Genomic DNA, 15,723 nt, shown 5'->3' with positions numbered 1-15,723 from the left:
GCTGGGAAATGTTAGCCCACGAGAGCAGAGCACGACCACATCTAACAGGAGCTGTTGCCTCTGCAGGACTCTTCAGGAATGGGGAACAAGGTTCAAGTCCTGCTGTACTTTGCACTTGCCTGGAGACATATCTCATTCCCTGCAGGGAACAGCTCTGTGCTTACAGTGCAGCTCTGCAGAGTGTATAAAAATAGCAAGAGTCCAGAGTGGGAAGAGCACGCTGAGAGAAGGGAACAGCAAGCAGCTTGCTGTCTGCTACTGCCTGTGCCACCAGCCACGTGGAGGCAGAATCGACTGCTGCTTTACATGCTAAGGCAGATCCATCTAACTGCTACTGTAGGTTCATTTTCCAGAACAACATTACAACTTCTCTCCCTACCTTATTTAAAGCATGCACAGGAATGTGGGAGGCTTCAATGTCCTTCAGGTCTCTCTCAGCATCATACTTGAGATCATTGGAGACGCTGAACCTGCAAAGCAAGATGTGGGTCTGGTTATCTCCTAAAGAGATAGTCAGGGCATGCACAGTGATTAATAGCTCTGACTAAAGCAACAGTAGGTGTACAAAACTGTCACATTTCCAACTGCCCACACACCTCAACACAAGATCCTACAGCAGACTCCAGTCTGTCACTTATGACAAGCTATGTGTATTCTGCAGTAAAACCCCATACTCCAGGGGCTTGAGTCTGCACCCAGGAAGTCCACAAATACTCCTCTGCTGACTTCAAAGAGAGTGGGGATAGGCTTGACATTGCACTCCAAGTAGTACGTAATCTGCTATTTCATAGTGACTCATTCTCCATCACCACTGCAGGGGAAATATTCCCATTTCACAGACAGCAAACAGGCACAAAGAGGTGGAAACGACTTACCCAAGGCCACAGCATGAGTCAACTATAAAGCCAACATCAGCACTAAGGAATTCCTTACTCCCAGATCCAAACTAACTCCAAGGTCTTACGGGAAAAGAGGGGGCGGGGGGGGGGGGGGAGGGGGGGGGGGGGGAAGCAACAACTTACCACAGAGCTTTTTTCCTCCCTTTAAGATAATTTTCAAAGATGATGCCCGCAACTGTCCTGCCCTTTCCAACTCCAGCGCCGTCTCCAATGAGGAACCCAGCTCGCTGGCCATTGGGTAATAAAACTTCATGTTGCTGCAACATCAAGAACAAAACTGGAAATTAAACTAGATTTGCCTTTGCTAACAGCTTTGATGTGAGCTTATAAGAGCACCACTTAACTCTTTCACATATACCATCAATGCAAGTGCATTTCCTGCTCAGATAAATGACAGCAGGAATGGTCAAGTGTCACGGCCAAGCTCACAAGTTCCAGTTCTCGGAAAAGGCCCCCAGGCCCCCAAAATGTAAAGCACTCTCCTCTGCAACAAAAGTCAAGGGTTCTTGCCTCTTTGGGAAACAGACCCCACAGAAGTCCCCAGCTTCAAGTAATCCTTTCACAAGGCATTTAAAATGCCATATGCCAAAGCTTCCAAGGTTTCATCACCTATATTACAGGTTATTTTAAAACACAACTGAACACCTGTCCATCTAAAAGGCAGTTTCTTTCTAGTGTAAGACATGCAAGCTGGGCAAGGTGGAGCCACATACCTGGCAGGCATAAATGATTGCTTCCAGCTGTAGTGCAGAGAGTGACCCTTTGTCAGCAACGGAGCGTGGCAGGGAAAGGCTATAAGTGATGTCAGGTGGGGGGACACTGGATAGAGTGCTCGTTTCAACCACAAGGTCAGGGTGGTGCTTCCCAATCTTGGCTAAATGACAACACAGAAAACAGATAACTCAAGTTCTTCACTCCCATGCAGCACCTCAAAAAGGACTGCAGACCTCATATTAATAGCCTGTAGCCCTCTGCTCAGGAACAGAAGAGACAAGCCCGACCCCTGCTATTCACTCTTTTTGTTCCATTGAAATTTCAGATTGCCAAAACCAAGTCATGCCCCTCCCCAAAGCAAGCAACAGAAAAGTGTTCTGTTAAAGTATCATAGCACCAACAAAGGATCAGTACATTCGTAAAGTTTTTTCTAGAAAATCACAAGCTTGGGATGTGCCACAGCAAACACCATATATTGCTTGCAAGAAAATAAGGGAGCAGTTAATCAGGTTGGTCCACAGTGGAGTTAACAGAACTTCCCATACTCATGTGATAGCAAGACACTCACACTTTGAAGGTACATATTCTGCATAAGTCTCCGTTTGCCCCAACTCTTCTGTTTCTTCCTCCTCACCTTCATCATCCTCCTCTGCAGGAGCCTGAGACTAAAAAGAAACACAGCATTGACCAAATGTTAATGGTCACATTGAACTATGGATGCACGCAGTGCTACACAGTGCCAGAAACTACCATTTAAACCATCCCTATACAAATTCACAAACCGTTCAAATATAATTAATCTCATTTATAGACTACAGCAACACAAGGAAAACCATCTGCAAGAGCCCACCCCAGGGGCCCAGCAAGTGCTTTAAAAGCTACTTGCAACACCTAGTCCACACCAAATTAGGGAAAGATGTTTACATCACTTTTCAGATGGGCTGTGGGCTAGCATGAATTCTGTCCAGCTGTGCACTAATCTGGCCCTGAGTAAGGGACCTAGACCAGCTTTAAACTCAGCATGGTACTCCGCAGCATAAAGCAGTCATGAAAGCCCAGTCATTCCTTAACATAGCAAGGTTCCACCAAGGGAAATATAAGACACTTCTGGGAAAGGCCAGTGACTTGTAACTGTCTGATTTTCTTGTCTCACTCCCTCTGAGGGGAAAACAGTCAGAACTGCTCCCCTCCATGCTGTGATGTTACCAAGTTAAGAGCCTGGTGTCCAACCCTAGTAAAGCCAACCATTATTCTCACCTGGTAGCTTATGAGGAGTGGTGTGCTGGGGACAGCAGGAACATGGTCATTTGAACTGTTTAAGCCAGTGAACGATCTGCTGGGTGAGAACAGCTGGAACAGAAAGAGTGCAGGTGAGAACGCAGCCTTAACCCTCAGCCCTCCAACCCCAATAAGTATGAAAATACAACAGTAAAGATACTTGTGCTCTGTACTCAGATCTTACACTCTGATATTGTCAGTGGACTTTAATACTTTGTGTGAATGAAAAGCCCTGGACAGTAATTCTGGAAACTAATAAATCTTGCAAATGCTGTACAACATACACACAGGGAATAACTGACCAAGGTAAATACATTCTTGCAAGAAGTGTGAAAATTTTGTGCATGTGCCCATAGGTGATGAAAGCCTGCAGGGACGCATGTCCTCCCACACCTGTGGACAGGAGTCTTTCTGCCATAGTTGTAATAACTACACGGCATTAAGATGGGTCATCCTGAAATGCCACATTTTGCCTTGAAACCCGAGATCTCAGGCATAAACCCACCTTTCATACACCTCCCATTAGCACTAACAGATTACCTGTGCAAATGTTGCTACTTACGAGCCAGCAGTCCCTTTCAAGACCTGATCAAAGATTATTATGGGAATATTGGACTTGGTCTGCACTGGAGCAGTTAACGTTAGTCACTGTTTCCCCATTTGCTTCAAAGGGAGCTCTGTACAAAACTGCTCTGCCATTCCTGACAAGACAGGTCCTCGTTAAAAGGAGCCATGCAGATTCTCATTGTGGGGTCATGTGTTTTATTCTGAACTGGTGACTCCAACTGAGAGCTCTGGATTTGCTAATGGAAGAGAAACAGCAACACTTTGGGGACGAGAAGAGGAGACTGGAGTACAGCCAAGGAGATCCAAACAGGGGGAATGGGAAAGACTGAAAAAACCTGCAACCAAAAGCCATCGCTGGGAAAGGACCAAGCGTTAAATCAGAACACCAACACTTTACATCTTCTTACAAACTGCCCTTGAGGCAAGTGTTTACTTAATGATTTTGCAGTTTTGTTTTTAACATTAAAACCACTGTTCAAAGTAATTACCTAACTGCACCAGAGCACAACCTGTGGGTCAGCACCAATTAACAGCTGCCCAGAGGTTAAGGACTGCTACCCTTTGCCTGAGACCACCAAAGGCTGCACGCTTCCAGCTGCCCTTCAGGCTCACCTCACTCTTGCAGAGATCAGGACCACTGGTGAGGACCTCCACCACAGACACCAGCCACGAGGCCCAGGAGCTCAAACTGCACCAAGACCCCCATCAGGCCAGCAACGGTGGTGGTCAGGCTGCCATATGGGCTGGCCAGGTCTCTCCAGGCACCAACTGCTCTGTCAGAGTTAATGATGGCTTTGGACCATCCAGCCCACTGCACCGCAGCCAGCTAGGAGAGCTCCCAAGACACTCCTAGCTGGGAAGGCACAATCGAGGAGATCCTTTGTCTGCCCCCACACAAACAAAATCACACTGGAATTTCCCAAAAGCGAGCAAGGTCAAGCCAGCAGCTCATGGCATCCAAAGCAATCAGCAGTTCCAGAAGCAGCACTACTTGAAGTTTACAGCCTGCAAAGACTGCCAGACTTAGAGACCCATGCTCCACCAGCAGAAGAGAAAGATGGGAAGTTCTTAAGCATAAACACTCCGATTATTTCCTTTTTTTTTTTTAAATTAAAAAAAAAAAAAAAGAAAGAAAGAAAAAAAACCACCCTCCATTACTGGAAGCCTGAGTCAGAATTACCAGAAGGAAGCTGGATGGAAGAGCTATTTTCAGTGCCAGCAAATCTGGAGAGCAGGTGAAACATCTCCACCTACAAATCTGAGCTCAGTATAAGTTTCTTCTTAGGCAAGAGAAAGGCCAAGATGTGCTGGAATGGCAGGACCTGCTTTGCTTCTCTCAGCTCTAGCAGTGGAAGGTTAGTGCAGGTCTGGTTTTGCATCACACAATCTTCAAAGTACAAATCCCTGCTATCCCAATTCAGCAACAGGGCTCTGGCACACAGCATTTCATCTCAGGTATTGCAAAGGAAGCGACAGAAACCTTGGTTGTTTGCAGCACTGAAAAAACTAACCACGTAGCTGAGAATATGCTGTGAGGGCCAGTCCAGGTGGGACCAGGAGCTATAGTGGGTGATACATCGTTTTGCCCCAGACTGAACTTGTACAATTCCTTCCCTTCTCTGCTCTCACTCACCTCCCAGTTTGATTTTCTCCTTCCTCTATGCTACATGTCTGAAAACATGAACAGAAGAGGTATACACAGCATACATGAGAACACTGGTATGTAAGCAGGAGAGAGACTCATTCAGTAAAGCCACTGACAATTGCACAATCAAAGACCCGGTCTTACTCCATTTTTCTCCTCTTTGCATTATTCTCCGTTTTGCCCCATCTTGCCTTGACTTCCATGGAAAAAAAAAACCAGTCACATCTGGCTGACAAGCCAACTCCCCTCCACATAAATTCATTCCCTATGTACTGAGCTAGGAGAAGGGTGTTCATGTTTTTAAAGCACCGTGAAAGAATTAGAAAAAACTACATCAGCAGCTCAAAAAAATTCTAGCTACAGGCTTCAGAGGTTGCTTCCCCAATCTTAAAAACACTGTAAACTTGTGAGATGGTTTTGAGAAAACACAATGGATTATATGAACTATCTTTAAAAGGTATTTCACAACTTAATTACAAATGAAGCAAGTGTGTTTTGTCTGCTAACTTCTGCAAATATTTAACAGTGTAATAGCTCTTCCCTCCATGCCCATTCCTGAAATGATAAACAGAGACAACACGTTATATACATCTCCCTTCTTTATGGGTAACAGCTCTCCCCACACAGGCACATGAAGGGAGCCCTGCATTCAGCCACTTCCTCTTCAATCACAAACACTCCACCTAAAGCTTCAGCACTGGGCACTTGAGATAAGGGTTTCTTACTGAGCTTGAAATGTTCAGCATTGCACAGTCTCACTGTGATGCTTTTCTCCAATTTTGCTCTGTCCCCCTTTCTGTAAACCCACCTCCCTAGTGCTAGTGACAGCTGATGGAAAGAAGAGGGAAAGCTAAAATATGGATATAGTCTTTTCCATGCCGTATCTTCAAATTGTTACATGACAGAAGACAGTTCATTTTTTATTTTTTTTTTTTAAAGAGGACAAAGTATAAGGCTGTTCTCATACCTGGGATCTACATGTGGGTCTCGCAGGCAGGATGCATCCAGCTTCACACATGAGATGTCCCGTTATCAGAGCTGTTTAGAGACTGCCATTTCTGCTCCACCTAAATCTCCGAGACTGAAATTCTGGAAAAACTACTATCCTGACAACACAGTGCAAGGCTAGCCATTGCTCCTGGGTAAAAGCTGATTACACAGCTACAACTGATTGAATGCACTGTATCAAAATAGATTAGGACTGCATCTGCCTGGGTTACATATGGTGTAATGTGACCGACATCCAATTTTGTACAATGGCTACTCAAAAGCCAAAATTCCTGCGATTTTAGGGAAAATTATGGTGGTGTAATGATGTGGGGAGGGACAGGGAAAGACCATCTAAATTGCTTGTATATTGGTGCAGGATATCAGCAAAGTCTCTGTCCTGTACTGAATGCTACAGCAAGGAACCTTTTCTTCCACACTGCCTCGAGATTTTGGAACAGATCACTTGTTTCCCTCCTTTTACGACAACAAAAAAACCATATTTGAAATTCAGGTGATAAAACAGCTGCCAATCATGAGTCAATCTGACAATCCATTTACCTAGCGTCCTGTGAGTTACCACCTCCCATGCAAAAATGAAACTGAAATCTCCTGACTAGGATGTATTTAACTGACACCTCGTCAGGAAATGTCAAACTCAGTAAAAAAAAAACAAAAACAAAAACAAAAAAAAACAACAAACCAAAAAAGCAACCAAAAAAATCCCCCAACCACCTCTGTATTCAAAAACACAGATAAGACAATGTTTAAAATAGCTAGAGATTCTTTTCAGAAGGAAGTTGTTTATAAATGGAATTCCAAGGAGTTAATTGGCCTTATCTGAACCTAAGTGCTCTGCAGGACAACAAGGGGCGAGGGGAGGACAACGGAAGAACAGCATGCACAAGACTGGATTGCTCTGCTGCAGTCAGACAAGTTTGTCTCATCCTTATGTGACACATACTTGTTTCTCACTTGCATTCTTTACACTGGATTTAGAACAGCATTTCCCAATAAGTTTTTTTGCTGTATACTCCACAGATACAAAACTACAAGCTTTTTTAGGCATCGAGTATCTTGACCAGAGTTCATATGTTTAGAAACAGGACATCACAGAACTATTTCTGTAGTGATTTAGGCTACTACATAAAAACCCAATAATAATAGGAGACTAGGAGTAGTAAGGCACATGCCTTCTCTGTCTTGGGAGATGTATCTGTTTTCTAGCTTTTTTTAACCATCCAGTTTACAAGCCTGTGATGTCTTCAGCCATTTCTTTGGCTCAAATAGCTCAGCTCTCTTCCTGCTGTCTCAAACTTCAAGTTCAAACTGGTCCAAAGTTACCAGACTGCGTGTGGATTGCCTGTGGAACCCTTGCTGCCAATGCAGCGGCGTGGCCCTTGATCTCTAACACATCCACAGGAGTGAGAGCTGTGGTATTCTCTGCCTCCAATTACAGAGACGCTGAGGGCCAAGCAGACGCTGCAAAGGTCTATAAATGTGATCAAATCTCAGTGATTTCAGCAAGAGCTCAGGTGTCTGATTTAAGGATCTGCGTGAATGGCCTAAGATCTCACAGAAAGTCTAAGGCAGACAGGAGCTTCGACTGCCCAAGTCCCAGGCTAGGACTCTTGCCACCAAGCCACACTCCTTCAATGCCCAACCTGCCACTGAGCCACACAGCAGCAGCATTTCAAAGTGGAACCGCTGCCAAGGCTCTTACTTCCAAGCTGTGACAAACAGCCAGCTTTCTTCATGGAAATATAGTCAGACACGCTACTAACTGCAAAGTGCAGCCTCTAAACACAACAGAACCCCAAAATACAACAGTAACTAAAGCACGGGCATGCCAGATTGCCTTCTGGGGTATTCATATCGAATGTTTTTCCCCCACGGTTTTCATAAGAGAATGACCTACAAAGGAAACCTACTGCACGGCTGGGCATTTACTGTGAGAGCTGAGATCAAGAGATTCAACAGATGTGTATGATATCGATTCCACCAACAACCAAAGCTGGTGGCTACCCGTAGTGACTGATACCAGGTTGTGCAACAGTGAGTAATCAGTCCCAACAGATGAGGGAAAACAGATGGCAGAAGGCTGGTAAAAATGCACAGAACCACATGTTGCTGTGGGACTGCCAGGAGATCACACACCCAGAAAAACTCAGAGATGTAAAAGCTTGCAGGGACTTGAACTCACAAAGTAAACACAAATGGTTAGCCTTAAGTTGAAACAGAGTTTGTTTTTTAGTCATTGTTACTAAAATATTTGCCATGGAGAGTAAACAAATGGCTGCTGCTGCTGCTGGGGACCGTTCATGATCTATGTCACGGTTTTTCTTGGAGTCCATCTCTTCAGCACTCCTGAGTGCCCTGTCGCAGGCCACTCTGGACCTGCTGAATGTTTTAGGGATACACCTTCCTCCTGATGCACCTACCTGCCACAGCTGTCAGAAGAAAGAACTAGTGCCTGCACCACACTGTGAAAGAGTGCACATATCCCTTTGAGGATGTCCGGATTCTCTCCTGCTTCCAGGAGACTAAAGTATGTGTAATCACTTCACCCCTTCCTTCCTCATGTGAAACCGGTAATAGTGAAATAACATCATCATACTGCAACTTCACCCCTGTAGGGAATTGGGTTGGTTTCTTAATTCCTTGGTGAAAACACCACAGGATGAAGCCTGAGGTATTTGTTGTCTGATGGGGAGGATGGAAGAGGAGTGGCCCATACCTCTATTTGGTTCTGCTGTGGCGTGTTTACATCCCATAGTGTTGGCACATGGTTCAGACTATCTGCAGGCAAGAAGTCCTTAGGATCTGCAATGTCAGAGAGGGAATCGGCAGGAGACGAGAACAGGGAGTTGTTGTTGGAGAGCTCATCGAGGTATGAAGAATCCTGAAATGGAGAAATGACCACAGTTAGAGGAGGCAGGATGAGAAGACCAGAGAACTTCTCACACCTACTCTTCCAGGAAGTTTTAATTTCTTGCTATTAAATGAGCAGCTCTGTTACTTCATGCTCCACAAAACTTAGAAATTAACTTGTAAATGAGGACATGCTCTAAGCAGCTGTTTTAAAATCTGAGTTTCTTGAAAAAGTAGGAAAAATGCTGACTGGATAGAAGTGCCACTACACATTCAAGACTAACTTGGACTGTGAGCATCCCTACATACAGAAGAGTGGAAGAAAGAGGAGCATTCAACAACATGTCAGTCACCTCAACTTTGTGTTTGATTGACAAGACTGCTGAGGGGTGAAAAGTCCTCAGCCTAACACCCAAAGGACTCAAGTATTTCATTCATGCACAGAAGCCCACAGAGTACCAGCTAAACCTGATAATGACACAGCTGTTTAATTGCAATTTATAACACAGCAATACCTGGAGGCTTCAAAAAATCAGTCTCATCATGCCAAGTTCTGTACAAACAAAGCTGCCATGAGCAGGGGGGGAAGAAGCGCTAGTGTCACCTGGATTTGCATCTAGATAAATCCTGGCAAATCTACCAATCCTTTTCCCAAGGGCATGCCTCAGTCCAGACAAGAAGAGAATGTGCTTCAGTGATGAGGATCAGCCTCTGCCCTTGCTCTTTTCCTGGTGCCTGTGTTGAGACAGTTTACAATTGGTTTATTTTGTGCCAACCCAGTGATGATGTTGGGTTGAGTCACACGGACTCTAGCTCAGAAAGAGCCTTCAATCCCCTCCCTACCATCAATTCCTTGTCTGGTTTTTCAAATTTCAGGTGGCAAGAGCCAACAGCCAAAAAGCACTTCTTACTCTACATCCTTAGCTCTGGCACCGATCACTGCACCTTCCCTGACTCCATCACATCACCTCAGCTCTCCTTCCACATCAAATACCACTTTCAAAGCAGAAAAATTTTGTCTGCTCTTTACTGAAGAGCAACATACTTCCAAATACCAAGCTCCAGCGCACAGGTCCTGCTGGAGACAAGCCTCTGTCCCAGAGGGATAGGTAGACAGACCAACAGGTCTTTCTTGGTGCCCCATAGAATTCTGCCACCACAAATCAGTTTTGTGGTTCTTCACAAGGTGTGGGTTTGTCAGCGCACAGCCAGCTCAAGCTCTCCACCAGGCCAGATAACCAAATGAGTGCGATAATACCACAGCACAGCTGCCAGAAGAGCCACAGTGTCTGATACGAGGAGAAATCGCTGTTCATTTCCAGTTAAGGGCTGATTTCCTACTACAAGGCAGAAAGGCAGCCAAAGATTTTTAAAAGTCACTTAGCCCTGCCTGACATAAAATCATGAACAGCTGAGCCTGCCTGTGCTATTCCTAAGGGCTTCAGGCCAAGAGCAGGGCCAGACTCCCCCCGACTGCTAGCAAAAGTTACAGTTTTGCAGTGTTTAAAATCATCAGGACAGGTTCCCTTCACCTTCTTCCCAGATGTCTTGTTTGGCACCCGAGCAGACAGTCTCTACTCCAGAGCCATAGGTGCAGGCGCTGGCAGCCATGCGAGAGCACCAATCCACTAAAGCAAAGGCAAGCAGTAACAGAGATCGCAGGCGCGATGTATAGTTTGTATTCTTCAAATACCAACCAGGGGGACCCAAAGGCCTAACGAGAAAGGGCAGTTCGTTAGGCTGTGCTGCCAGGGTGGTACGGCTATGCGGGACACCCTCCTGCTAGCACCGGGTACTTGTGCTGATGTGTGACACCGCTGCTGCCTGCCCAACAGCAGACGGGCAGCGTTTCCTGTGCAGCTCTTACTCTTGATATTTCTGTGGCTATTTTAGGATTACCCAGAAACAAAGGCTTTTCAGAGACTGAAGCAGACAGCTAGATTTATCATCTCTGACTTAAGTGATCTCTGGAAATGAGACTCCGTTTCACACTCCAGTAAGTAGGAAAACACTTGGGTAAATATGGCCTTTCCTTGCCAGAGCAAGTGCCTTGTGCATCCTGCAGCAACCTGCCTGTCTACCTCCCACAGCCTTAAGCTCCTGACCTAGAGTACTGTATGGGCAGTATATGTGGGAATCAAGCTAACATTTGCTTGTTCACGCTACAGAGATTTTTCTTCCATTAACTCCCACCTCCCAAGGTCTGTAGCCTCTCCCAACCTTCCAGTCCTCTGCAGAGACACTTGCTGATTACCTCGAACCACTGTGCTGCTGAAACAAGCCATCATCTCCCCTTGCTGTCCTCCCCACCCTTCTGCTTCTTCCTCTGGACTCATGATCCCGAGAACAAGCGCTGCAGCAGTTCAACAGCCTCCGGACTGTCACCACAATCTACGCTCCTGTGCTACCACACCTCTTCAGATCCAACCAGCATATGGGTAGAGACCATTGACATCTGGGCTTGCTGTGGCTTAGGAAGAGAGTTTAACAATCACCTAATACTATTCTTTCATATTACACCTGTTATAAAACAGTTCAGATCAATTTTGTAGCAACTCTTCTGGCCATTCCCAGAAAGGAGGAAGAGAGAGATGGACAGGCAGATGGACTGCCCCTTCACCCATCTGCTCTGGTACCCGATACACTGGACTGATGCAGCAGCCAGAGGACCCGAAACAGCAGGAAACTCCACTTAGGGTGTCTGACAGTCCAGATACTACATAGAGGATAAATACAGACTGATATCAAGAGGCTCATAAGAATTCCTTTGAAGGAGTTACTTTCAAAGCACAGCACTAGAAACAACAACTATTATCTACTTTGAGCACCCACCACAATGTGGTGACACAAACAGCTCCTGAGATGGACCTGGAACTACAACTCTCCCACTTGAAATCTGTGACTGTACAAGTGCTTTATCCATACGCAGTGAACAACGGCTGGTTAAGCAGCAGGTCCCGAGACACAGACATGCTGCTCTTCACAGGTGCCTGGAGAGATCTTGAATGCAAACCTAAAAGAAAGCACACCTCGGGCCTGGCCATCTCACACACATCACACGGTATTAGGCAGGAGGAAGAGCAGAGGCTTGCTCCCAACAAGCCCTCAGAGCTCAGCTTACATGTGGAGATGCAAGAACCAGTTCCTATTCATAACAAGCAAGAGGAGACATCATCATTGTTGATTTTAAATCTAAAAGATGAAAGGCATTTATTATAATCTGCATGCTGAGGGGAGAAGCACGTTATTCCTCTCTCAAGGACAAGCAGGCCTGGGAGATACTGTGCTCCAGACAAGAAAGAACTAAACCAAAAGGCTGGACTTGCAAGGCAAACCCAGCTTTGTTTAGCCAGGGTTTTTTTGGTTTTTCTTTTCATTATGAAAAACTTTGTTACACAGAGCCATTTCAGCATTTAACTGACAGCATTTCACTGGAGGGCTTCACCACCCCGGGACAGCAGCAGCATCACAAGGAGTTGGATGGTCTCAGATCCCCACCCGGTCTCATCGCTGAGCTACAGCAAGACACTTCTGTGTAAGTTTTATTCATTTGCAAATACCACTGACAGAAGTCAGTTCAGGAGGAAACATCTGCAAACACATGGGCATGGCAGCAAAAAGGCTGTAGAGCAGACTAGAGTAGCCATTGCTCATTAGGGCCCTGAAGACGGGAAAGCACTGGGCTAGAAGAGCAATGGGATGTGTGAAAGCACTGTAACGCAACTGAGATACCCTGGCAAGCACCCCCCCTTTCCTGAGCCCAGACGCTTCAATTCCCCAGGGAAGGCTCCCTCTGCTCGGGGCACCAGACTGAAATAGGAAAGAGGAAATCAGCCTCCAAGTCAGAGAGAGGATAATACTGGTCCTGGAAATTACTTCAGTGATCCCATCTTCATGCAGTATTAAGAGTCATTAGTCACAAACTCTCAGAGTCTCCCATTTGTCTTACCTAATTACATTATCTAAAGAGCACTAAACCTAGTAACATGCTAGATCCCTGCCTTGAAAAGCTTACAGTGCACCCCAGTAAATTAGTCTTGCTTATATACAAAATGCAGTGTAATTGTTTAATACAAGGTCATACTGATAACTACAACCTGTGTCATTATAAACCATGCCTTGACTAATTACTCCACTAGTTTAAATAGAGCAAACAGGAGAGTCTCCTCAAGGGAAAGGAAGGATCACCACCTAAACCATCAGCTCATGAAATAACAGAGTGAGCAAAAAGACTCCCTTCCTCAACAGGATAAAGCCACTGTCAGATCCACAGATACTCTGATACTGGTTACAGCTGATCCCAGCCAGAAGAGATCCTCAGCCAAAAGGTGCCGAGCCCCAACGCACAGACAGAAGCAGCTGAAAACAAGATGACAACATTAGGGGTAGAAGAGATGGCCCAAGAAACCACAAAGACTGAGGACATCACAGGTGCAGCAAGTGCTGGAAAGGGGTGATGAGCCGAGCAGAGGGACTGCAAAGCCAGCTCCCAGATCTGGAAAGCACTACTTCTGCTTTTCAGATGGTCTGATGTGCTTGAGAAGCTGCTCAGTGAAATCACTCCAGAGAGGTCAACCATCTCAGTTGTCAGGATTTGAAGCAAGTTATTTTGTCCCTGTTTAAGACTGATTAATAAGAGTTTTAAAATTTTCTCACTGAAAATAAGAGGTTTTTACAGTAATAGCGCTTATTTTATATTTCAGTGGAAGTTGAATTTCTGCAACAGATGGAAGTTATCCTGCAAGGCAGGATCTTTATTTCAAATGCTATTCTGCAACCATTTTCCATGTAACTCTTATTTCTGGAATTAGGCTTTTTGATTTTGGGGGTTTGGTGGTTTTTTTGGATTTTGGGTGGGTTTTTCCCCCCCTACAATTGAGCGTAGCCTGCAACCAAAATCCAGACAGCACACTGCAGATCATCATTGTAGGAGAGTTTTACCACAGGGGGCTGGCAGACCTGCTTTGCCTCCATCTCTCCAGCCTGCTTCGTTAAACACTCCTCGGCACCAGGCCAGCGAACACCTCGGTGAAACACTAGCTTGAAGATCTCAACCCCGAGCGCTGCATCTCAGAGCACAGACTCTTGTCAGTTTCTCCCATTACAGAAGGATGGACACAAACAGAGACTTTTAAGTCTGCTATGAAAACACAGTTCAGAACTAACTGCTCAAGGCAGAGATGTAGTTTATATAAGCCCACTACAAAGTGGCGAAAGGGCAATTCCCTTACAACAGGATGACCACCTAATGGAGAATTTTATAAGGGATCAACGGCCAGCCAATGCAGAGGCTATGCACCGCTGCTGGCTGTGGGTCTCACCAGCGTGGTTTTTTTTTTTACATTGAAGTTGCAATAATATCAGCATACTAGAACAGGAGATAGAGGATCACAAATCATTGTCTGGTCTTCATATCAGAAGATGCTCTAATGAGTAACTTGATAAATCAATGATAGTCATTTGCTGGACTTCTAAACTGTGAATGCAAATGAATCGCCAGTCAATGCTACTATGGCACACAGTATTTCTGTCATCCCAAAACAGAAAAGTTATCAAAACAAAAAATTAACTCCCTAGAAAAGATCAGAAAAAAATCAGGGTAAAAAAACCCAAACACTTAACCTCTTTCTCCCAGCCACTGGGAACAGCTCAGTTCCTTTAATCAAAACAAAGTCTTTGTTAAAAATAATGAAAGAACAGTTGAAGTCTAAATACAGGAGTATGCATCCTAAAAATATTTTTGGCCATCAATATAAATGGTTTATTTGCTCACAATCCAGACACAGAGGAAACAACTACTCCTTCTGCACAGCAACTACGGATTACTCCCCTACATAGCATGCAGCTGATACAGAGGTTTAAAACACCAAATGTATATATACACAAGCATACACAAATACACATACACGAACAAAGCTACACCGCCAGACAAGTGAGATTTGATATCTCGAAAAACACAGATTAAGCAAATTATGTTCAGGAGAGACAGAATCAAGAATTAACAGCTGCAAGGTAAGCACTCGATCACTAAAAGAAAATCTTTTAGATGCCAAAACTCAGTCTTTCTAAATATGGGGCAATAAACTTGCAGTCTTAAGGGTTCAGTGCTCTGGCCAGCAAGCATTTCCATTGCTTTTCTGTACCCAGTGTCTGGTTTAAAAATAAAACTCCTGAAAGCCATTACAACTACATAAACACACCGATCAATTCTCCACACAGCTCCTTTTCCTCCAAGTTTCGCAGTTAGCGACCAAGTTCTAACCGACAGGAACAGTCTCCAAGTAACACATGTTTCAGCAAAATACAAATCACATCTTCAGCACAGTAAATCTGCTCCCACTGCCTTGCGTCAAGTCATCACCCCTAAACCTCTACTGCCATTGCAAAAATTACAGAGGACACACAAGCCCAGGGGAGCAGCTGGAGCTGGCTGCCCTCGCAAGCAAAACACACGAGGAAGAAAAAAAAAGAAAAATCAGGAATTACCTTGTAGAGAGATGGGAACTTTAGCCAGAACTGCATTTGGGACATTTTAAAACAGCATTCAGTTTGCTGTCGGCAGAGCAGGACGTGGATGAAGCAGTAAAGTGAGATTTTTCAGTATATAATGGAGAAAGGTCTTCATTCATGACCGCAACAGCAGCAAACAGCCAGGAAGAGAGCTCATCAAGGGTTTTTAAAAATTAACATGCAGAAGGAAGGAGTGAAAATGGAGGAAAAAAGGACAGCCATACAGTGTGTCTGTCCTAAGCCTGTGGAAAT

The 15,723-nt window shown here is 45.0% G+C and overlaps 1 protein-coding gene across 2 annotated transcripts in view; it reads right to left on the bottom strand.

The window, feature by feature from the left end:
- The window catches only part of SBNO2 (strawberry notch homolog 2), a 67,636-nt gene that overhangs the window by 17,907 nt on the left and 34,006 nt on the right, over nt 1-15,723 (bottom strand). The window contains exons 1-7 of one of the 2 annotated variants that reach the window (XM_069790610.1): nt 15,448-15,720; nt 8,828-8,992; nt 2,871-2,963; nt 2,182-2,278; nt 1,613-1,773; nt 1,023-1,156; nt 380-470 (exon numbers count right to left, since the gene is read on the bottom strand). In XM_069790610.1, the coding sequence (XP_069646711.1) occupies nt 380-470; nt 1,023-1,156; nt 1,613-1,773; nt 2,182-2,278; nt 2,871-2,963; nt 8,828-8,992; nt 15,448-15,492 (786 nt within the window). In that variant the 5' untranslated portion in view covers nt 15,493-15,720. Of the gene's footprint in view, nt 1-379; nt 471-1,022; nt 1,157-1,612; nt 1,774-2,181; nt 2,279-2,870; nt 2,964-8,827; nt 8,993-15,447; nt 15,721-15,723 lie in introns of those variants that run through there. The other variant, XM_069790609.1, reaches the window with a different exon arrangement.

The sequence above is a fragment of the Haliaeetus albicilla genome, chromosome 8 (assembly GCF_947461875.1).
Source record: "Haliaeetus albicilla chromosome 8, bHalAlb1.1, whole genome shotgun sequence".
Taxonomy (NCBI): Eukaryota; Metazoa; Chordata; class Aves; order Accipitriformes; family Accipitridae; genus Haliaeetus; species Haliaeetus albicilla.
The sequence above is the reverse complement of the archived record's forward strand: the minus strand, read 5'-3'. Positions and strand labels throughout refer to the sequence as shown.